The 17,741-nt window shown below is 39.3% G+C and overlaps 2 protein-coding genes across 2 annotated transcripts in view; both read left to right on the forward strand.

Moving 5' to 3' along the window:
* The first annotated feature begins 208 nt into the window (after nucleotides 1–208).
* On the forward strand, nucleotides 209–2,852 carry LOC126176572 (uncharacterized). Its single transcript, XM_049923733.1, has 4 exons — nucleotides 209–222; nucleotides 320–1,375; nucleotides 1,787–2,237; nucleotides 2,502–2,852. The coding sequence occupies exons 1-4, from the start codon at nucleotides 209–211 to the stop codon at nucleotides 2,850–2,852; spliced, it is 1,872 nt and encodes a 623-aa protein (XP_049779690.1).
* Nucleotides 2,853–7,889: 5,037 nt separating this feature from the next.
* The window catches only part of LOC126175856 (vigilin), an 84,369-nt gene continuing 74,517 nt past the window's right edge, over nucleotides 7,890–17,741 (forward strand). Inside the window, exons 1-4 of the mRNA XM_049922863.1 lie at nucleotides 7,890–8,044; nucleotides 8,403–8,605; nucleotides 11,495–11,710; nucleotides 15,190–15,396. Coding sequence (XP_049778820.1) covers nucleotides 8,444–8,605; nucleotides 11,495–11,710; nucleotides 15,190–15,396 — 585 coding nt within the window. The 5' untranslated portion in view covers nucleotides 7,890–8,044; nucleotides 8,403–8,443. The remainder of the gene's footprint in view (nucleotides 8,045–8,402; nucleotides 8,606–11,494; nucleotides 11,711–15,189; nucleotides 15,397–17,741) is intronic.

A 17,741-nucleotide genomic window follows, 5' to 3' on the forward strand; every position in this document is an offset into this window, starting at 1 on the left:
TTGAGCTCTTGTAACAAGACTTTTTCCAGGTATCGGTTGTTAGGCTATAACCCAACCCCCTATTCTATGGAGGACCATTTCTCTCTCTGTCATCTGCCCTGACCCTGTTTGCCACTTGGATTGGGTACCGAATCTTCCACATGGCTGCTCATGTTCCCAGGGTTCACCAACTTGGACCTGAGACACAGAATTGAGTAGGAGAGGAGACATGGGTCATGGAATGTGAGTGCTTAGAAGCCTGATCGAAATAGTGAAAACATACAAAGTGAATATCATGGCCTTGCAAGAGATAAGATGTATTGGACATTGTACCTCCCAGAAACAGCAGTGTACTATGTACTATAGTGGCCACGGAAAAAGATCTTGGTGACGTACTGGTCACACGTGCAATGAGAGGCGCTCAGGAATGGACAGACCATCGACTCATGAGGTCCAAATTAAAGATAACTTTGAAAGCACCACGCCGAGCTTCACACAAAATACCAACAAAATTGTCCTGCAAAATCTTGGCCAATGATCAGACTATGAGAGCAAAACTGGATGAAAAATTTGGTGTCGATGGCCTTTTGATATCTGAATCTGCCCCTGTGGATGAACAGTGGAGTGCATATGCTAGCAGACTGCGTGGCTGTGCTTCAGAAGTCTTGGAAAAGCCTCAGAAGAAGCACCAGGACTGGTTTGACGACTCAGATCCAGAGATCAGAAAGCTAATTAATGATTTCAGAACCTCTCTTCGCACCCCTGATGATAACAAGCGTAGAGCAGCGCATTACAATCTGAAAGTGAAGGTACGTGCTCTCAAAGACAGTTGGTGGGCAAATAAAGCAAATGAAATACAGTTATATGCCGACACACACCAAATGGGCAGATTCTTTGAGTCCCTGAAAACTATCTTTGGTCCAAGAGTTGGGAAGATAGCACCAGTCTACAACAAAGATAAAAGTTGTCGGCTGACGCAACAGAGTGACATCCTGTCTCGGTGGGCGGAACATTTTAATAACGTTCTTAATCCCGACCATCAGACAACCGATATTCGATACATAGAAGCTCTTGATGACCTGCCAGTTGAGGAACAACTTGCGGATGCCACTTCCTACGATGAATTCATTTCAGCACTGGCTAAGCTGAAAAATGACAAAACAGCAGGATTAGATAACTTGCCATCAGAGCTATATAAATATGGGCGGCCAAACATCAAGAAACCGTTGTTTACTCTGATCTTTAGGATTTGGGAGTATGAAATGAAAGACTGGAAAGATGCTTGTATTTCCAAGATCTATAAAGGCAAGGGTGACATATCAGACTGCAGCTCCCACAGGGGCATTTCTCTTCTCTCAGCAGCGGGAAAAGTCCTTGCTCACATAATTAACACCCGGTTAACACACTTTGCAGAAAAACTGCTACCAGAGACCCAGTGTGGCTTTCGCCCAAACAGAGGCACAGTGGATGCCATATTTGTTGTCAAACAAATGCAAGAGAAAAGCTTAGAGCAACATCGGCCTTTGTTCATGTGCTTTGTAGACCTGGAAAAAGCTTTTGATCGTGTCCCACGGGAAGCTCTCTGGATCATACTAAAGAAAACTGGGTGCCCTGACAAAATTGTCAGTTTGATTCGGCAGTTTCATGAAAACATGATGGCAAAAATCCGCCATGAGGACAAGCTCTCAGAACAGTTTCCCGTGACATGTGGTGTAAAACAAGACTGTGTTCTGGCTCCCACACTCTTCTCACTTTACTTCGCAGTTGTTATGAGAGACGCGACCAAAGCCTGTAGTAATAAAATTAGTCTCGACACAAGGACAGACAAAAGTGTCTTCAACATCTCTCGCCTCAGAACAAAAAGTCGCGTAACCAAACTATCCATCTTAGAGATTCTCTACACGGATGATGTATGCATGATGGCTAATTCTTGCGAAACGCTTCAGACTTACATAAATCTGCTAAATGCCTCCTGCAGAAGATTTGGCTTAGCCATTAGCATCACTAAGACGCAAGTTCTCAAACAGCCACTTAGAAGTCTTAATGCAGATGACTCCAGTATTGAGATAAATAACAAACCCCTGCAAAATGTGTCAAACTTCAAATACCTGGGAAGCCAAATTAGAAGTGACAACAGCCTAACAACGGAAATCGCAGCGCGTATAGCCAGCGCAGCCTCAGCCTTCGGTAGGCTTAATGACCGAGTATGGAAATCACATGATCTCAAACTACAAACAAAAATTGCAGTCTACAAAGCAGTAGTATTATCCACCTTACTCTATGCCTCGGAAACCTGGTGCTGTTACAAAGCTGACATTAAGAAGCTAGATAAATTTCATCTTCGATGTCTGAGATCAATTCTGCGCATCAAATGGGAAGACCGTGTCCCAAACACGGAGATTTTGCGCCGCGTGAAACTGGCTGGTATTGAAGCTTTAATAATGAAACATCAACTGAGATGGAGTGGTCACATAGTACGCATGGATGACAGTAGGCTACCTAAAGCGGTGTTCTACTCGCAGCTCTCGTGCGGGAAGAGGAGGAAAGGTGGTCAACACCTGCGATATAAAGACACCATTAAACGCCACCTTGCAGCCTGTGGCATTCCAAGCAACCGTTGGGAGGAGCTAGCATTGCGCCGATCGGAGTGGCGATCAACTGTACATAAGAGCATCGAACAATTCGAGCAAAAGCGTCTAATGAACCTGGATGCTAAAAGAGAGCTCCGAAAATCTCAGCTCAAGCCTGTCTACACGTATACTTACAACTCTGCTGGTCAACTTCACTGTGCTTCATGCAACAGGATATTCAAAGCGAAATTCGGATTCGCGAGCCACATCCGAGCCTACCACAACAAGGACAGAGAAGACTGACGGAGTCGCTGTCGCCGGACACGGCGAGGAGGACAGCATAGTGGCCACAATATTAAGCACATATTTGGTGTGGGAGTTATAGTCAACCAAAGCACTGAGCAGCTGGCGACAGGATTTAAAGGAATAAGTCCAAGGATGTGTTACATGCTAATAAATGGGAAATTCTTTAACTACAGCCAGCTGTATACACATGCTGCTGCCAAGGAGAAGACAGCAGAACAAAACGGAATCTTCTATGAGAAACTGGAGAAAGCTTATCGACAATGTCCAAAACATTAAATAAAAATGGTGATATTAGATGTGAATGGTACGGTAGGGCAGGAATGGATCTTCTCCCCTACTATTGGTAAATACAGCCTGCATAAAGAGAGTATACATTGTGCAGGATATGGTGGTCGATGTGCAGTGGCCAGTTCTCGTCCAAAGCTCTGGGCTTGTTCATTCATAGGGCAACTAATGAAGATGGAGCATAGTGCAGACGATATAATTTTGAACTTTACAGATTATAAAAAGATATTGAAATCATAAAGCCCATTACAGTACACCATCTGAAATACTTCAGTCATGTTTTTTTGCATGTAACATGAGTACCATACAAAAATGGTACTTCTTCAAAACCCAGTGAGACAACGAAGCAGGGGAAGACCAAGACTTCGATATTTGGATGACATACAAGAAGATTTAAAAATTATTCATGTCAGAGGATGGAGACGCAAGATGCTGGACAGGAATGAATAGAACGATGTCCTAGAGCAGGTCAAGGTCCATCAATGGCTGTAGAACCAGGAAGAAGCTGTATTGGCACTTAAGTTCTTCCATCTTGAAGTACTGTATCTTAATTTTGGGATCAGCAAAACGTATCTGAACTTATGTTTTATGAGTCCTTACTTTATGAAGTAAATTTGGAAATACTTTTTAACCCCACAGAGGTCATTATCAGTTTGTCTTGCATAATATCGTTTTCCTGCACTTATGCACTATTGTCCTGTGTACTGAAAGAGAACTGCATTTAGGTAGAATTATGGCCACATTTGTCTTTGGGAAAAATAGTAGATTTGGTCACAATTATTGCATATTATGAGTTTCATAATCCAGTGGAACTCTGTGAAAGTCAATAACATCAATAATACTGTATAATTGTCTTCTTTCCAGACAATGTCACAGAGGAGATAAATCGCATAAGCCCCCATTCACCAGCAAATCAGCTATTCGGTCTGATTCTTCAGTTTATCTGTGCAGAAGTTTTGAGGTGTTAATGAACATGCACCAGGAAGAAGTAAATTCACTGACTGTTGATTCTAATAATAAAAAATCTCAGCAATCTCACAGAGAAAATGGAGTTGGGACGAAAAATAAGTGAGAACAAAGACAAGTGGAGAAGTAATATAAAAAACATGAATAGGTAGTTGGGAAATGCATACACATCACCTGCTAAGAGAGAAATGGTAGCCAGCACATTTGAGCAAAAAAGGATTGCTCCAAATGTCCAAAAAAGTACTGCAAACGTGTAGAAAGTGAGACTGAAGCGAGAGGGATGTTCAGTGGCTTCTTGGTGATGAAAGATATAAAAAAGCACCGACAGGGTTTACCTGAACTTATTAAGGAAGTGCTTAAAGCAATGTCACATTCTTCATGTACACAGTCTTGAGGAGGAGCGACAAAGAATTATGTTCCCCTGAAAGTGTGACTAGGGTTTTCCCTTAGCCATTTTAACATATAAGAAACATTTGTTCAATACACAGAAGAAAAGAGACAGCAGCAACACGATTTTGACTGCTGACAAAAGAGGTCGCCATGGACCAGTATAAGGCGACCAGAGGAGGCAAATCAGAGAATAATGAACCATATAAAATGGTTTGTTACTGTTCCATCACATTACTGCCGACAGTGCACTGTGCGACAGTTCTTACCAGGAGATACGCGCATACAAATAAATAATGCATGAACTATATATGATACTTTGCGAAGAGGAACAGGTTACTGCTGAAGAATATTGGCTTTACAGAGAAATATTCAGTACAGAGTTTAACCTAAGCTGTCATGTACCTAGAAAAAATGTATATGACCACTGCTATCACTTTCAAAATCTTCCAAAGAAAATCAATAGACAGAGACAGACCGCAACTCAGAACACCTAAAGAGAAGAAGAAAAAAGAAGATCTAAGAAAATGATATAAAAGAGTGGGTCTAAGCAGGGCTAAAAATTACTTGTGGCATGAATGTGTGACTAAACATGGGTTAATTGAAGTTGCATAATGTATATTTCAAGAACCACAAAAGATTTCTGATGGTGATCCAGTTGTTTTGTCCTCTGAGACCTGGTGTGGGCAAAACCAAAATGTCAATATGAGCACCATGTTTATTCATGTTGTACAAACTCTTGAGCATTCCTGTGATACAGCAGTGTTTCTTTGAGCCTTGCCACTCTTTAATGGAGTGTGATTCAGTCGATGCCAATATACAGAGGGCTGTAAAAAGTGTTAATATCTATGACTCTTCAGGGTGGTATAAAGTTGTTCATACTGCTTCGAAACAAAGGCTGTATGAAGTGGCTGGAAGAGGCCAGGAGGACTTCCTAGAATTCGATCTAAGCAGAAGGAATGGTTAGAAAATACGAAAATTGACAGTGAAAAAAATCAGTACAATCGCTTAAGGTAATACAGCTTTAATAAGGCTGAAGTGATATTAATCACACCTGTTTCAAATATTTCCATGATAAACATTTAAAAAGTTTGCCAGTTTCTAAAAAATCCCAACATTCCTATGTAGTTTTCCAATTGGAACTGAAATACCATGGAGCATTAAAGCTTCAGGAAGAGAAAACGAAAGAGTTCAAGGATCATTGCTGCGCCAGCATTATCAAGGATCCATATAACACATTTTACAAAACTCTTCAAGAAGAGAAACCTGGAGATTCAGATCGCAGTGGCTATGGTTGTGACAAGGTTAGTGAGAAAGTGAGCAGTCAGTGGTAATATCTGTACTAATATCTAATAATATTCTTTTATTTTAATGGGATTGATACGTTTTTAATGTGGAAATTAATTTTTGTACTATATTTTCTCAGACAAATCTGTTTGTCAAAAATGTAATATTTATATTTAGGTTGATTAACTTAGGATCATAATGAATTATCTTCTTAGCGCTATTAAACAATATATGACTGTGAACCAGTAAGGACTATATTTAATCATCATCTGAGAGCTTTTTAAGCGCATTATTTAGTGCTATGGAGATTTCTGAATAAAGTTTGTATTACAGGTACATCACTGAAACTCGAAATTTACAGTTAACATACTTTTTTAATTTCTCTTGTAAAGTCACTTAAATGAAGTTTTGTTCCTCTGATCCTTACACAGTGAAAGTATCTATAAAAATGTGGTAAAGATCCTACAAGGATGCTAATAAGTTAAGATACTACAAGGTGCATATATCAGTCACCAAGAAAACAGAGTAAGTGAGAGTGCACATAATCACAACAGTGCCTTAGTTTAAATCGAAATGTGATTAAAGATTTTTTTTTTTTTTTTGCACATGTAAATCTTTAAATTTATTCTTCAATGTGGCTAACATTTGCTACATTGGAAATGTAGTTTTACATGTTTCAGAGTTAAGCTTAACTCCATTTCAGTGTTCCCTGACGAACATCAAATTGGCGTGTATGAAGAACCTCGTTGGATACCTGTGACCACCTTCACACTTGAGTGCTTTCAAACGCGATTCTGCACTTCGTTTCTCAGCTACCATATACTACAGGTTTTTCTTAAGATCAGAGTCCTTCTAGTAACTGTCGTACTATGACATCTTATCGGAAATCAGTACAGTAATACTATACACGCAATCCAAGCTCACATTCGGCGCGGTGGGTGATGAGAACGACTGTAAAGGGTAATTGACTTTATGGTCGCTCCCATCAGCCACCGCGCCAAATATAAGCGTGGATTGCGTGAATAGTACTACTGCATTCACTGGCGTTGAGATGTCATAATACAGTAGTTACCATACGGCTCTGCTCTCAAGAAAAGCCTACAGTGATCGGTAGTGACTGTAAACAGTGAATGACATTATGATCGCTCCCATCAGCCACCGCCCCGAGTGTCAGCTTGGATTGCGCAGTTACGCATCTTCCATACTTCGCAATCTCATCAGAATTACATACTATGATTCTGAATAAATAACTTATTTTGTGTGCACTTTTATTATGAAATTTAAATTAATAATGTATTTATCCAAATATAAAGCTAAGTACCGCAGTTATTATTTGCAGTAGTCATATCTCTATAATAACTAACATTTTTTTGAAGATTCTGTCGGACTTTTTTTCCACGCTTTATAGAGATGATTATTGCTATTGTTTGTACGAGTTTTACCCGCTGTTATGAGATGCGTATAAAATTCAACGTAGCTACATCGGCGCCGCAACTGAAAACAGTTTTTCAAGTAGAGTCTCGAACTGTTGTAGATATGCACGCCATTTTGTCACGAGACTTAGCACATCGATCTCACGTTTACCTTTTAATAAAAATCGGACTGAAAGTGTGAAAGTCTACTGCTCGTGAATTTTTCATTTTCTCTCTTGAGTCTTACTAACTCTTCCTGTCTTTCTCTATCAGGGACACCATATTCTGGAAAATCACATTTATGTAATTAACTTTCATTTCGGTGCAGTAATAACGACAGAGCGAGAAATATAGGAAAGGAAATACGAAAACGAGTAGGGGCGCACTGTCCGATAAAACGTAAATTAGTCTTTCTGGCTTTTGTTGTACCGAGCAGCATCCTTTGCGATGTTCTGAAACTGAACACCATTTACTTACAATAACACGGTATTTTCGATCTTCGAAATTTATTATTCTTCGAAGTCATATTTTAATTATTAAATACTAACGTGCAGTTTGTAATTACATGCTGTTTCCTATGTCATATTTAATGTGTCATTACTTCTCGTTCTATTATCACTGTCTTACGCAACTGCGCTCTATAACGCATGCGCTTCGTCGTGGCTCATTTTGTTCTTGGACGTCGGTGGGTGCGCGTGTGGTGTGTTGCTTACCGAAATACACACAGCGCGTTGAACACATGATTGTTAATTTTGTTTATATTTTCTATTGTTTCAGGTAGACCCCAAGGCAAACTGGAGAAGGGAATGTATTTTAGGCTCATTTAGGACGGATTTTCTGGATTACAGTACAGTAAGTAGTTACCATGTCAGTGAATCGTAGAACATAGTGACACGTCGACTGCTGACAAACATGCGCCGTTGCACCGCTTGGCAGAAGCAACAACACATGTTGTGCCTATTATTTAGTAATACTCCAAATTATTACGATGCATGTTTTACATTATGTTGTTTGTTTAATTCTTTTTCGTTGTAGCATGTGCTGAATGTTTCCATAAGGTACTTTAAATATCGTAGACCGAGGTACCTCGGACACCGTTGTTTTTAACAGAAAGACTACATTTTCTCATGTTATCAGGCATTTGTGTAAATAATGTTACTATGGCATATCAGAACATTCGCGCATCTTACGTGATTCCATCCATTTGTAGTGTTACTGTAACGACTTGGCGCGAATCAGGACAACCCACAAATGCAGCAAGCAGTGATGGAGGAGGAAGCCGCGTACGAGCCAGCCTTCACTTACGATGAAGTTTTCCCTGCCTTGCCCGAGTCAGCAACTTCGTCCCCGGCCACCAATCAGCTCGGGCAATGGAACAATAAAATGAGGATTGGATCATCTGTTGTAACTCAGGTGAGATCAAAACACACGCGAAGTGTGTGTTTATTTATTCATTCATTCATTGCCTTGTGTGTTTGTTAGTTCATTCATTCCCCATGGACTAGAGCGGATAGTTTTCAGCTGAGAGGGAAGGATGTCATACAGTTTTCTATGTATACAACCAATGTACAGTAAAGAAAACAAGATTACGTTTTTTAGACTCATTTGAGGTTATTACATATTTTCTGTGATAATATAACCGCTAATATTTAATCTGATAGGTAATACCAAACTGGATAAACATTTCTCTGTAAGATAAACTTTTAAGCGATTTTAAATACATTCAATTTCCTCACTTCCTTAATTAACTTTAGAATTTTGTTGAGAAACCTCGGAGGCTTCACTTGTCAGTTTGTCATCTTCTGTATGATTTTCGTTTCCTCTTTTTGCATGGTCATGTACGCATTTATGTAGGAGGTGTTAATCATTCACCCTCACTGCCATAATGCTCTGAGATAGTGAGTATACTGTTATTATATTATAATATACAAAAGTTTGTCTTAGTTTGCCTTTATGGTATTTTGGCTGTACATGTCACTGCTCTTTCCTGAATTTTAAATATTCTTTCTAAGTAGTTATCGTGTGCCCTACCTCATATATGAATTTAGTGTGGGAACACTAGTCCATAGTACACTGTTCTGAATTTTGCATATACAACTTTTATCATTTTGCGCACGAGGAAAATCTGTGTTTGTATCTTTTTACTCAATACATCTATATCTGCTCCCCACCCTCCTGCAGATGCTTTTTAAAAATAGATATTTGCAGTTTCAGTTTTAGGAGTGATTCATTGTAAAGCTTCTCATTTGTCACAATGCACGTATAATTGTAGTGTAAATTTTTCTTTTATATATATGATGGGAAATCATTTACACTAAGAATAAACATTACTGGTCTGAGCACAGAATCTTGCTATTGCCATGTATTGAGAAGTTTTCATATTTATACTCCTCATTTTCTGGTGACTTTTGTGAAAAACTGCACAAATTATGACCAACTGTGCGTTATATGCCATCTCGTACCAGGACTGACTAGGTTTCCGAGATATTGGAAGATGCAGCTGCAGAATCTCCTACAGTGTGGGTGTACATTTTTACTGGCTATTTGAATAAATTTTCTGTATGCAAGGTTTGGTTGTGGGTTGAGCCTTAGTGCAACGTAAACAGAATGTTGTTCACATGAAACAGTATCAAAAACATTCACAAAATTTAAAATACTGCTGTTGTATGTAGGCTGCTAAATATAACGTGCTATAAATGAACGTGTCATTGCAGTATGCAGTGGATAATTGAGTCCACATTGTAAGCTTTGTTTTTGTCTTGGGTATACACAAGTAAAGATTATAGTAACAAAGTGACCTAAGCATAGCCTACTGTTTATGTCCATACCATATTTAATGCTGTTTTCATTGTAAAAACTAAAATTGCAAAGTAACTTCAGAGAACTATTTCAAATGTGGACAAATATGTGTCAAATATCTGGAGGCATGTTATGCACATATATTGTATACAAACTATGAAAAATATGAGGGGGTCACATTGCGTAACTTTTATTGGCATTAAGAAAGCATCTGATTCCACCCGTCTGCTTTGAATCATGATGTCATCAGTGTGGTGGAAATGCCTACTTCCAGCGTATACAAAATGGCACCAATGCCGTCATAGACACTGATGCAACAAATGTGAACAAAACTGAAAATATGCAAAAGTCTCACTCCAACAATAAAATAAAACTAGTGAGTCAACTACAGGAAAGAGGGTTTAGGGCGGAACTAGCGAAATATATTAAAATACAAAATCCACACCATCCCAAATTTAAAAACGGAAAAAATTTCAACTTATGACACAATGCTACAGCCGCAAAACAAACATGAGTCATACTCTTTACTCAACCTGTATAGCACAAACAAAACCTACGATACAAAATAAACTAACATCTGCAGTTCTGGAAAGTGGAACTGGACATTTCCTTTGATGAGTAGAACTCCAACGGAGCCCTTGATACCAAAAACTCAATACCCCAACTATGAAAAGTGGAATCGGACATTTCCCTTGACCTATACAGCTCAAATACTGCTCTCAATACCTACTGGCAAACCACTAATAAAAAAACCACATCTGCAAAGTTCACACACCTATATAACTCACAAACATCACCGAAATCAAAACTCCAATAACTCGAAAACCCAAAAACCCCCATATTCACCAGATCAATTAAAACACAACTGAAATACTATAAACACACACACACACACACACACACACACACACACACACACACACACACACACACACACACACACACACTAGGGAAAAAAACCATAACAACCCAATGAAAACCAGGCCAACACTACCAAATCCACGTTACAGTTGTGACAAACCACATTACCTCAGTGGTAAGACTCACAGTAACCCAGTACTACACACACTCAACATGTCAATATCCACCGCCAGAGGACACCATTAGGTACAACAACATGACATCTACAAACACAAAAACACTGTGCCATAGTGACTTCACACACTGCCGCCACCCTTAGATCACAGGTCAAAGTAGATAGCTGGAATTGGATGCTTCTGATGACTGCTGTTAGCTGACTGTAAGCCAAAACTTGGGTAATATATGCTGTGAAGTTATTGGAGGAAGGAGGGTGACATCAGAATTCATAAATTTTTGTCACAACTGGGCATTCCATTTACTTTCAGTGACCTAAGATTTTAATTAACCGTTGTGTACTGTAGAAGTAGTGTTATGATACTTGTGATCCATTAGTTTAAGGCGAGGAAATACTTAAAACAAGCACCTGAATTATATGTGCACTCTCCCCCTTGTACACTAACGACATTGATTGTTTGTTTACAGGTATTCAGAGTACCATATGAAGAACGAAAATTTGATCACAGTGACAAGTTCGGAGAAGGAGAGTCATTGAGAACATGTCTGCAAATCATGCGAGACACAGGAGCTCATATCGAAATATCTTCATCCAAAGATCAATCCTTGACCTTCTTAGTTACAGGAAAACAAAATTCTGTGTTGGATGCTCGAAGAAGGATTTTAACAAATTTCCAAACACAGGTAAATTAAAAATTACATACTATGTTCTGAAATTTTGGTGAATTGGAGTCCCAACTATTGAAATTCATTTGTATCACTTGTGCAGTTTATAATTAAATGATGATATACACTTGTGTTCATGTTGTTAATGGGTCTTGAGGCATAGATGATAATTTGCTGTCTGTATTAAACCATTGATTTTCATGAACCCTTTGCAGTAAATGAAACACACTCTTAATATGTTGTTGAATTATGCTTATGATATACCTGAAATTGAAGGTGCTGACAGTGAAACTGGCCAGTAGTTTCCTATACTGGTCTGTAGGCTGTCTAAGCTCACCTTTAGAATAGAGACTTAAACTTTATCTATATTTGTTTGACTTTCTCCACAACTTAGTGTCTGTATTGCTTTCCATACACAGTTCAACCCAGGTTTGATTTGCTTCCCTGTGTTACATTCTGAGAATGGTCTTCTGTATGCCTGCAGTTATGTGTTTCAACAAGCCTGTCATCAGTTTTATCATTGACAGTAATCATTAGAGAGGCCAATATCTTACAAAAGTGCGTTTTCCAAGACTCATGCTAAAATCCTTCATATCCTCGTAGCATTGTTTACAATTTGTGCCATGCAAAAGTGTGTTAAATGTTATTAATTTCACCCTCAGTAGCTGTGTTAATATTTATGCCCCACATATTATAATGTTGGTTTTGGAGGCTGAGACTCTCTCTCTCTTTCTTTCTTTCTTTTTTTTTTAAGTTAATTGGTTAAGAAAGTGTCTGCATTACCATTAGGCGAGAGCTTCACGCACAACATAATTAACTTCTTGTGGCTGTCTAACTTCTTAGTTCAGTGGGTGCCGATTCAAAATGTTTATCAATGCAAATTGGAACCAGATCTTTAAAATATGTACTATCTCTGATATAAATACACCATCCCCCACCATTTAATATTGTTCTACAGTAACATCTTAAACTTTTGTGTGGTGGTAGTACTATATGCTCTATTTTTGTGTCTCTGCACAAGTGCTCTGTAATGCATTCCATTGTGCTATTCAAAGACTGTACTTCAGCTTCAAGATGTGTACTTCATGTTTAATATGTACATATTTTGCTGAAGAATAGATAATTTGGAGCAAATTTCTGTTCTCTCTCTCTCTCTCTCTCTCTCTCTCTCTCTCTCTCTCTCTCTCTCTGGGTACATTTTACCTTATGGGCATGTGTGAAAAAATCTCTAAACTGGTTGTGACATATTTAAGAGAGGGGAGCCTGATGTCATGACTGACTTGAAAAAAAGGCATTGTCCTCCTACCCATGACAATAAGTATTGCACCATGTGTGGCATCCTTTGACTTTTACTAATTAATTCCACCAACTTCCTTTCCCCAGTTCTGTTAAGGTGCAGGCCTTGCCTGGTGTAACACTCTCTCTCAATAGTTCCCTCAGGCACCAGCACAATGTGTGCCTAGTCAGCAGTTCCAGCTCCACATTGACTTCCTTTACAGCTCAGCCAAGATGAGGCTGATCCTGCCTCTGGAACAGCTCAGTCATGCTAACGTTTTTGGAAGTTACTTTGCTTAGGTCACTGTCTATGTCGTATGCCCTGTCCCTATTCAAACTGTTCCTTGGCCCACTCAATACCACTATCTGATCATCTTATGTGAAATTGTTACCGTAAAGCTCTAATACCTCAGCCACCTGAACCAGCCAGACAATTATCTTGAAAATGGCATTGAGCTGATATTCTTTCCCTAAAGTCTTCTGTAATTGAGAGCCCATACATCTACCATGACTGCTACATAGCAGCAGTAATCCTTGTTCTTAAGTGATATTCCTAGCATAGTCTGCCAAACATTTCCAGCTACTACATCATCTTGAGAATCCTCTTCGGCAGCTGGAACGTGATTCTGGTACACACAGCAATACTATCAAAATGTTTTCTACCAACAGCCAGTTCTCGACTGCCCCCTCACCCACTCCACTCACACCCCTCCCTCCCGCTCTCCCTCGTTCTCTTGGCTTTTTCCAAATGTGCCCGAAGAGCACAGAGCTTGCTTTCTTGCTTCTATATAAATTTGTTCATGCAACATATTTTGCAGTTCAAAGAGAATAATGACACCCCCCCCCCCCAATTGCTCTCCCTTCTCCATCCCCTCCCAGTGAAACCATTTGCTTCAACTGAAACTAAGAGGTCTGTTCAAAAAGTGCCAGAACATTCATAATTTCACGCAGCATGCAGTTGGAATCTCCGCACATACCTGTGTTTAATGTGTAACTGCTGGAAGTTTCAAAGTAGTGTGTCTGTTAGTTATTGTGTATTGAGTAGAAAGCTGTTGCACAATTTGCAAATTTGTACATGGCAGAGCTAGAGGAGCAACGCATCATTCATTAAATTTTGCATGAAACTCAAGAAAACCTATACAGACACACACGAAGAGATGAGTGCGTAAGCCATACTCAGTGTTACGAATAGCTCACACTGTTTAAAAATGACAAGATAGAAATTAAAAGTGACCCTTATTCAGGACGCCATTCGATGTCTACAAACAATGCTCATGTCAGGAATGCCAACGAAATAGTGTGTGCCAGTAGAAGACTGGCTGTCTGAGAGATTGCAGGAGATTGTAACTGAAATTGTAACATGCTAACACACTTGAACATTCATCCCTGTTGGTGCGTGACTATTGCACAAAAAACGAAATCACTGTGCTGCCTTGCCCTCCGTACTCTCCAGACCTGGCACCTGTGGTCTTCTTTTTATTTCCAAATTTGATAACCCTGTTGAAAGGACAAAGATTTGCAATGATAGACTAGATAAAAGAAAATTCAGACGGCGCTTCATGCGATCCTGTAAGAGGCATACCAAGACTGCCTCCAGAAGTGGAATCAGTGTTGGCTCAGTGTATCAATAGTGGAAGAGAGTATTTCGAAAGAGACAATGCACAATAAGTGAAAGGTAAGTGTAGATAAATTTTGTGGACAAAGTTCCGGGATTTTTTAAACAGGCCTAATTTGTTTGTTCCACAGTTCATATTCAAGCAACTGCCATCGTTTCTACTAACGATCAAATAAGGTACTTATAACAAAGAAAAAATGTGTGAAACTAAAAGAATATTCTGACATAAATTAAGTTTCTTCCACTATAAAAGTGTGTGACCCCAATATGTTGAATTCATTATGAGTGCAAATTCAGTAACATCTGATGAATGTACGTAAACAAAATATTATAGCAAATTTGCTCCTAAAAGTAATTCAAAACAAGAGATTCCATAAATGATGGATATAGGGCTTTGCGTTTCTTTTTAAATTGCTTCAGGGAAATGCTCTGGTGATTGCTTCAGCAAGACCACTTGTATCTTGATCAAACACACGTAAATATATTTCTAACTGAAAACCACATATCAGGTGAAAATGTTATACAGTTTTTCATCTCATTTTCCTATGAAATATGTTGTCTTGTGAATAATTCACTGCATCCTTAACATTGATTGGAATATTTTCAGGCAACTGTGAACATTGCCATACCGAAAGAACACCATCGTTTCATTCTGGGAAAGAACTATTTAAAGTTGAGAGATTTGGAGAAGAATACAGCAACTAAGATATCTGTTCCAAATATGAATGATCCTTCTGACAGAATTACTATAACAGGAACAAAGGAAGGAATTGAGAAAGCTGTGCATGAAATAAAGGTCACATCTGATGAGCAGGTAATTGCCAGTAAAGTGTTTTGTGAAATGCAGTAATCTGAAAGTACTTTAAGTAAATATATTCTTTCATTTATCATCCTGTTGTATTCAGTTTTCTTCGCTTTTTTGAGATGCAGCTTTTCTTTCTATGTCTGTTTGTCAGGTTTTTAAATTGTATTCCTGTTATGGTGCTGACTTAGCATTGGTCTGTTAGAACAGAGGTTCTTTATGAAATTCTCCAGATTAAGCTACATATATTCAGATAAATATGGGATATTGTTAAAAAGGAGACAGGGAAAGAAAACGTAGGTGACACCGTGTCTGTCAAAGAGAATGGAAACATTATAAAATATAGTCCCTGTTTAACAAATATTCATTATAATTACTGCTTGAAATTAGATATGAAGAAGCAATACATAAAACTTAATCAAATGAAAAATTATCTCTTATTCCCATCTGAAGAAAGGGAAATCATTACCAATGTAAAACTAAAGTTCTTATGGAGTTCTTGATATCTCCAGAGCCACAACTTTTAGTGTTACGACACTAAAAATTGTGGCTCTGTAATAGTTATTGTTCTCAGTCACGTACACAGTACATTGTTAAATACATAAAATAAAGGAAAGGCAACAACTCAATTATAGTGAACCAAAATGGGGAGTAGAGAACAGGAAACAGCATTCACTCTAGCTTTCCAGCTCTTGCTCTTTTTCTAGAAAAAAGTACACACACAGATGAACACTTCTGTGGTCACATAGAGACTGATTATTGATAATTGTTCATTGAAAACAGTTGCCCGAGCTGATGGAGGGATAGGGAAGGAAGCAAAGTGGGGGTAGTAGGAAAGAGTCAGGTCTTTGGACAGATGGCTTCACAACAAGATGAAAGGAGTATAGAGGGTAGAGCAAAAGGATATAGTGAGGGGTATAGGAAAGAGCAGAAAAGGAGAGAGAAGTGAAACAGAAGTGGAGGGGGGGGGGGGGAGACATTTGTGGGGTGGGGGGGAGAGAAAGCTGAGGGGCGAGGGGGAGATAGTCCACAATCTGGACAGTTTAGGAGTTGTGTGGACAGGAGAGAAAGGAAAAAAAGACAAGGCAGTGGCGATTATGAGAAAGCAGGATATGCTGGAGAGACAATTCCCATTCACAATTCAGAGAAATAAGTGTTCCAGCATAACGACAAGTGCCGGCATGAAGATAAGGAATGTAACTGCAGAGAAGGCTGAGAGATGACGTCAGCCAATAGTATGCTGACTAGAACCGCATCACGACAGGAGTGGCTTCTATATGAAGAGAATATAAGCACAGCTTCTGCCAGCCATGGCTGGACAGTAGAAGACACATACTATCAGACCCGGATTAGGAACCACACACTAGAACAGCTGTGATTAGTGATCCATATGACCTTGGGTGATAATTGGCATGAACATTGTATACATCGAAGGACATTGATTATTTGCATGTCGCCCATCGTGTGCAACAACTCGTTGTAAATCCAAAGTTAAGTATTGTCAATCTACTTTATTGAAATAAAAACTATTAATGTGATTTGCTTGAATTGCTGTATAGCTATCTGAGAAAGCAGCACCCTGTAAGAGAATGGGGGCAGGACACCACAGTAGGTGCTGAAGGGAGTAGCCAAATGGCGCGTGTAGTGAAGCAGCTGTTGACTTGTATTGCACTGTGCAGTATGTTCAGTGACTGGATAGTTAAGTTTATTTTGTCACAGTTGGGTGGTGGCCATTCATGTGAAGAGACAGTTACTTGTCGTGCCCATGTAGAATGCTGTACTGTAATTGCAGTATTTACCTGACACACAAAATAGCTACTTTCATACATGGTCGTGCCTTTTATTGGGCAGATACTGCAGCTGGTCCAACTGTAGGGGAATAACCCATGCAGTGCGGGATTGGGGGTAGAAATGAAGTATGAATGGACAAGGATTGATTGTGTGGGTGGTGGAATAGTACTTTGGGTGTGTTAATAGGAATTTGGGTAGGATATGCATCATCTCAGGGCGCGATGATAGTTAATTGAGTTAATTGAAGCCTTGTGGTTGATCTTCACAAGGACAAGCTGATACTTGATCAGAGGAGTGCTGGTCAGTAGCTGGTTAACAGGTTTACTGGTCTCAGAGGAAGTGATGCCACAGGAGATCTGTTTTGGATGAGCTGGATATGATATAGTCAGTTTCTAAAGGCTCTGGTCAGGTTATCAGTGTGTTTTGACAACTCCTGCTTTCCACTGCAGGTGCGGTGAGTATGGATGGCGAGATTGTAAGAAAGACTCATTTTTGGTATGGAATTGGTGACAGCTGTCAAAATAGAGGTACTTTAGTGGTTGGTACACTTGATGTGGACAGACGTA

This window comes from Schistocerca cancellata, chromosome 3, assembly GCF_023864275.1.
Source record: "Schistocerca cancellata isolate TAMUIC-IGC-003103 chromosome 3, iqSchCanc2.1, whole genome shotgun sequence".
NCBI classification, from domain to species: domain Eukaryota; kingdom Metazoa; phylum Arthropoda; class Insecta; order Orthoptera; family Acrididae; genus Schistocerca; species Schistocerca cancellata.

Excerpts from the sequence above, each read along its gene's own strand:
- LOC126176572 (XM_049923733.1), top strand. Across the intron at positions 1,376-1,786 it reads GCTCACATAATTAACACCCG|TCTCGACACAAGGACAGACA; the intron begins GTTAACACACTT and ends TAATAAAATTAG. Across the intron at positions 2,238-2,501 it reads AAATTGCAGTCTACAAAGCA|CTCTCGTGCGGGAAGAGGAG; the intron begins GTAGTATTATCC and ends TTCTACTCGCAG.